Here is a 6,850-nt window from a genome sequence, read left to right on the forward strand (position 1 = left end):
TATATTTCTAGATGTATTGTAGATACCAGAGCTGCAGGCGGGTCGGTGACACATGATTTAAGTTGGTATGTGCCGTGTTTCCTGTTCCCGCCACTGACAGACCTACAGCCTTCACAGGTCTCGGATGCAAACAGCCTGTTGATGAAGTGAGTATGAATCATTAATAAAGACTAATAATAAGTATTAATTTAAGACTCGTTTATTTTGAAAAGTGAATCCACTGTGAGGTAAAACCTTTTTAAACCACTTTATAACTTTAATGACAACACAAATATTTGTGCTGAACATTGAACGGACTGTGAGGAGGGTTAGTTTGTTGTTTGTTTTAATGGTGGCTGACGCTAGCTCCCTGTTAGCTCTCTGTTAGCTCCCTGTTAGCTTCCTGTTAGCTTCCTGTTAGCTCCCTGTTAGCTCTCTGTTAGCTGTTAGCTGTACTAAGATCATATTAAAGGTTGAAGGAGCAGACGGTTCATCGTTGGTGTCGTCTTATCTCGTCTTTACTTGTTAATGTTCAACAGTTACAGGTCTGGTGGTCGTTGCTGGTGCTGACTTGTTTGTTGACTTTAAGCTACAGGGCAAAGATTTAAAAAGTAACGAGGACATAATGAAGTCCAAAAAAACCTTTAACTGTAATTTTAACTTAAAACATTACTCAAGTTCTGTACTTCAGTACACATGTAAGGTAAGAACAGCACAACGTGTGTGTACAGTAAATACAGCAGACTGTTGGCTGAGCTCTGTGAAATAAATCAAGACGACAGCGATAATGTACCAACGTTCATCTTTAATTTGAGGATGTTCACATCACATCGGAAAAAACAGCAGGAACGGTCTCATTTCTGTTCACTCATGTTTCTGTGTGACAGAGATGTCGGTTACTTCAGAGAAAAAGTGGAAACCAATTCTGACTAAAATCCTGGGAGAGCTGGACAACAAACAGTACAGAGAGACGATGGAATATCTGGAAAAAATCCCCAGAAGTCAGCAGAGAGGCAGATCTAAAGCAACGATGGCCCAAAGAATCATTGAGCACTACGGACGTGACGGATCAATCTCTGAAATACATGATATCATGGAGGAGTTACCAAGGAAGGACGACAAAATGCAGGATCTGTTGAGCCCCTTTGTTGAAGAACTGAGGAACAAAGAAAAAGGGAGAAAAGGTGAGTTCATATAATATAAGTTTTGAAATATTGGACTTTTTAAATGTTTCAATGGATCACAGATGGAGGATGTAGAAATACTTTAATGTCAAGATGTAAACCAATATCTAAACAATAAATATAAATATTGAACAATAAATGATGAAGTATTCACCCCCTTCAGGCTTTATTTAGCAGAGACACCTCCGGCTGCAGGTCACAGCTGTGAAGCGACTAAACTGTCCACACTGTCAGGGTGAAGTGTGGACACTGAGTGGACAGCAGGTGTCTCAGGAACTTTACTTACATTCAGTGTCAAATCTATTTACAGGAGAGAAGAGAAAATGTGATCCAGTGGAGAAGGAAGAAAATCCTCCAGCAGGTAGGTTAACAGACCACATCACTTAAAGAAGTATTTCACTGCTGGCTCTTGCATGAAACTGGTCTGTCTCTGCAGCAGAAAGACACAAATGTGTTTGAAATTGGCACTTTATGACCAGAGAGGACAGAGATAAAGGGCTGTGGTATTCGCTGCTGCTCCAAAGATAGAAAACCAGAATTCACTGCACCGGACCAAAAAACACTTCGGCTGACGGATGGCATACTATGAATTTGGTGCTTGGTTTTGGCTCGTAGTCAGCTGGCTGGTAACAAACATCGAAGCTAAAACGTCCCCAGAAACAGTCACAGTAAATATTTGATCAGGCCCACATCTTTCTCTACTGAATCTAATCAGAACACCAAAGTATGTTTCTGAAAACACTGTGGGCAGAAGTGGGCAGTTCAGGAACACAATCTTGGTTCATAGTTTTTCTGCACGACCTAGTTTAGACAACCTGGCAGCCCTCTCTCGATCCGACGGTACTCTTTGAGTCCGTCGATCTGTGGTTGATACAACGGCCCTAAAATCCACCAGATGATGTAAAACATGTCATTTGGGAGGATGTGAGGAGATGAGAATTTTAGCATTGTTCAGTTGCATATATTACCAACACTGTAGTGAATCTAAGCTGGTTGAAAATCAGCTTTCCCGTTTCTTTATTTTAGTGTCATTTCTACTGAAACTACTTTTGGTGTAGTATCCACTCTGCGTTTGTGTTTACATTTATAGTTTATGTTTTATTTTCAGGGAAGAGGAAATGTGATCCAGTGGAGAAGAAAAAAACGCCTGCAGAAGGTACGAAGGGGTCAACACTAAGATCTGGCCCCACGTCTCTTTACACTCCTGGGTAGTTTGTGTAATTTCTTAGATATTTAACGATGGAAAACTCTGATTAATGTCAACCAGGGTCTCATTTTTGTAGCTATATCCATAATTTCTACCAGTAATAATACAAATGTGCTCAAGTTAATATTAATATCTGAGATCTGAGATCACGAGCAGTCAGACGACCAGCCAGCTCGTTAACAAACCAGTTTTTTGAATCAGCATGTGAGGCTGTAGTGTATTAAAGTTGATTTTAGCTCAGCTTTAATATGCTACAGCCTCACACTGTCAGAAACACTGACTGATGTTTGTTTCTCCTTTACAGATCAAGAGAAGAGCAGTCAACCTGTCAAGGTAGGACTTTTTAAATAAACCTGTTAGTTTATTGCTGAATTAATCCACTTGCATGCATTTTCAGATGCATATATAAAAGATATGATATCCAAATATTTCAAACACATGATGCCTCTGACTGTGTAGCTGAAAAGGAGGAATGATTGGTGGTTTGAATGGTTTGTTTCTTCATTACTGAGAACTGAGCATCAACGAAACGTTTGTTTTCCAGGAGGCGAACACGGATCCTTGGGTAAGTGGTTTTCTTTGAATTTTCTTTCAGTGGTCACAACTTTAATGTTTGTATTGATGTTTCTTTGAGATTTTTTTCTCTTGTTTGTGTGCAGAAGAAATCCATCCGTGATCTGAAATCCAGCAGTACCCTTCTCGACACTGACGTCATTGTTGGGAAAGTTGTTCAGAAGTCCGGTGTGCGCAGATATCAAACCAAAGAAAATGTAAAAAAGTTTTTTTTTTACGTGGCAGTCGCCGATGAGACGGCCAGCATTAAGTTGATGGTGTATGGAAAACCGTTGTATAAACAAATCTTGGAAGAGAAGACCTACTTGTTCAGACAGTTAACGAAAGATGAGAATGGTTTTGTTAAGTTTCACTCACAGAGTAAATTCTCACAGACGAGATCTGTTCAAGTTCCAGTCGAGCTCCAGGTGGAAGCTCAGGAGCTAATTTATCCCAAGAGTCCAGATTACTCCATTGCTGATGCCAAACTATCTGACAGCCGTGTGACTGTTAAAGGCACCATTACAGAGGTGAGTCAAAACTGGAGAACTCAACATTCTCTGTTTCAGCTGATTTCAGCTGATTTCAGCTGATTTCAGCTGATTTCAGCCTCCAGCAGCTCCTGAGGGAAACATCTGCCTCTTTGCTCCTCTATGTTCACCAGCTCGTCTCGTTCTGTCTGTCTGCGGTTTGCTGTTCAGCAGGTCGTGTACACTGGCTTTGAATGAACAGATGATACACAGACCAACACCAAAAAAGATACTTTTTCTATTTGAAGTGAAAACTAAGACAAAGTTGTTGATTACACACGATACCTGATCTGAAAGTGCAGCACTAATGGAGCCACATCTTTACCAAACAAATTGTTTTTTAATCTGAAAAAAAACTTGGTCTTTTCTTTCAATTGTTGTTTTAATCACGTGCTGTTGGTTTGTTCAGATTGATCCTATCGAACCAGCTGCAGGGAAGAACAAACAGAAGAAGACGCAGCGTTTCCAGATAAAAGATGACTCCGATTCCATCAGCATCTGCATGTGGGGTGAAGACACCAAGCAGTGCAAAGGATTATCAGTTGGTGACGTCATCCAGGCTACCAACATGAAGATCAACCGGTACCATGACATAATCTCACTGAACTCAACTGGATACACCAAAATTCAGAAGGTAGCTGCTGCTCTCTGCAGTCACAAGTCAGCTGTTTGTTGTTTATGTGGGAGGAATGAGGCACATCTACATGTAGCGTTGGAAAAACATGAGCACGCTGCGAGTACTACCACTCTTAATTGACACATCGCTGTCCTCAGGCTGGGATTCTCATCAAACATGTGAAATTTGGGGTCAGATTAGAATAAACACTGTGTATTTGAGTTGCAACAACATCCTGTTTCATAGTGAAAAATCATAGTGAAAAACACAAAAGGTTAATAACGACGGTGGTTGGGCACCAACAATGTCACTGATGGTCTTCGATACGACCTCACTGCAAAGTTTCTGAGTGGGCAACTGTTAAATCTCTTGAATGACTTTAAAGGTTTTCTTAAGCATCTCCTGAACCATGACTGTTAATCTTTACACAGGTTCAAAGTGCTGGCAGCCAGAGCGTGAGAATTAAGATTGAAGGAATCACAAAAGCCACAAAGACGAAGACTCACCTGGACGCATTTTTTGGAGACAAGATGCGTGGGTGTGTTGTGGCTTCTCGACTTCTGGCAGAGGCTTTTGGCTTCGAACTGGACGGTGATATAAAAGAAACGCTCCTTGACATGATTCCTGTCTCAGCAGACGCAGTAATACAAGGAGGTAAAATTAAAAAACTTACGGCTGCTTCAGTGGTATAAATAATGATGCTTTTTAAGATCCCCCCCTTCTCCACAATCATAATAATAATAACTGTTTGTGTTTCAGTACAAAGTATTGTGACACATTTTCTCTTCTTGTTTTCTGTCGTTGTGTTAAACATACGGGTGCAACATTTATATTAATGTTCTGAAAATCTCAGTGCAGATTTATGTAAAGTGCTTTTATATGTAAACTATGGAAGTGTTTTCAAATCAGCAACTTATTTTATACTCATACTTTTTATTATGTTCACTTTTTGAAGAATCGATCCGTCATCATGAAAAATGTATTGATTATTGTTCTGTTTGTCTTTCTGCTACGATCGATCTTGTCGTGTGTCTGAAAACAGTTTTAACTAAAGTGAAGGCATCGGCTCCATAAAGACGAGCTACAAGTGAAGGTTGTTGTTCTGTCTCCTGGAAAATAACACATAAGAGAAAACCTCACGATATCATGATTAAGTGTATTATTATTATGATTGCTAAATGTCATCAGTGTAAATTTACAGAAGCTTCTGCTTAAAGCAATCAGTTCCAACAACATTTGTTCAATTTAACAATCAAAAACAAAAAGCACTTAAAACTGTAACGTCTGTGTTATGAACTTTTGTACAGATCTTTGTCGCCCCCTAGTGCTAACTGTTTTTATAAATAATGTTATTTTTCTTTCTTTGTTTTATTTTAAATTGTGTTTCCTTCAGTTAAAAAATCTGCATTGTGTGTCCTGATGTACCTTTTACCTGTATGTATGATTTACAGGTTGAACCTGATGCATTGATTCCCTCATGTAGTTCTTCACAGGAGACTCTGATGTTTGGTATTTTAGTGGCACAGAGAATAATTGTACAGGAGAGGAGGCCACCACTGCTCTTTGCATTTCTAGGTGGGTTCGGGAAGTAGTCTGAGGGATCCATCTCGAGAGGCTCCGAGGAACACAAATGAGTTTTATGATAAATTTGAGACACTTTAATTCTCTCGTTTCTTGGACGCTTAAAGGAGCTCTCTGTAGTTTTGTTGAAGTGATTTTAATGAGAAGAGAAAGATCTTCACAGACCGATTTTTTTCCCGCTTAAACAATCTGAACAAACAGGACACGTAATTACTTTGAAGGTAGAAAAGGTGGCGGGGTCCACCACATATAAACAAACATATATAAGGTTCTGGGACCTTATTTTCCTCTGAGAACAGTTTGTTTATTAATTTATGATATAATAAATATGTGTTTTTATTATTACCTCATTAATATTGTAAATATTAAAATTCTCAGTTTGATTTCTTCTCCAGAACTACACAGCGCACATTTAAGTCACTGCTATGTGACACTCAGTCGTGTCGTTCTTCACATTTTATCTGAGCCAAAACATTGTTGTCTTAGATCTTTTTTGGGGGGACTACTGTCGTGTTGATTTTTAAGGGTGTGTTTGTGTGTAAGTTTGTTTGTAGTTGTCATTTTTTTATATCTGTATGATGAGCATTAAATATCATTTCTTTAAAATGACATTCCCTTTTGTCCATCTGTTGTCATAAGAGCAGGTCGTTCTCTTCACTGTGACTGTTCTGTCTGAAATAAAGTGAAAGAAAAGAGACAAGCTACAACATTAACATGCTGCTGCCTGCATACATGTGACTGAGAAGGAGAGATCTGATTTGATTTGACAATAGGCCATTCTGTATAAAAATACTTTTTCATATTTCAAATATATTTTATTGCCAATACTTCTACACTACACTACACTACGTAATCTCCATTTTTAATATAGTACTTTTAACAGTGTATTTTTAAAGACAACCTGCTGTAGTAATGACTAGTAATGACTTCACACTAACTGAAAGTTAGTTGGTGACTTCACACTAACGGAAAGTGAAAGCAGGAGTTAATTAGTTATTTTTAATGTCTGTGGTTGATTCTCGCATTGACTTGTAGTGAGGCAGAGCGGGCTAAACCATTGTTAACTGGAGGGGTGACGTGAACTTTGAAACTGGATATTAAGAGGATTAGCAATCAAAGGTAGAAAAAATAAATGTTTGATGATGAAAAATCTGTCCACATATTTTTCAAAAATAAATTCAAGATAAAGAGAGCTGCAATC

The 6,850-nt window shown here is 38.8% G+C and overlaps 1 protein-coding gene across 1 annotated transcript; it reads left to right on the forward strand.

Annotated features, from left to right (window-relative positions):
* Window positions 1-112: 112 nt before the first annotated feature.
* Window positions 113-6,258, forward strand: LOC141007690 (uncharacterized). The gene is made up of 9 exons (XM_073480074.1): window positions 113-146; window positions 867-1,163; window positions 1,474-1,524; window positions 2,272-2,319; window positions 2,675-2,703; window positions 2,915-2,935; window positions 3,030-3,452; window positions 3,862-4,086; window positions 4,500-6,258. Exons 2-9 carry the CDS (start codon window positions 869-871, stop codon window positions 4,758-4,760), a joined length of 1,353 nt encoding a protein of 450 aa, XP_073336175.1. The 5' UTR covers window positions 113-146; window positions 867-868; the 3' UTR covers window positions 4,761-6,258.
* Window positions 6,259-6,850: the final 592 nt, after the last annotated feature.

Source organism: Pagrus major, chromosome 13 (assembly GCF_040436345.1).
Source record: "Pagrus major chromosome 13, Pma_NU_1.0".
In the NCBI taxonomy this organism is placed as follows: domain Eukaryota; kingdom Metazoa; phylum Chordata; class Actinopteri; order Spariformes; family Sparidae; genus Pagrus; species Pagrus major.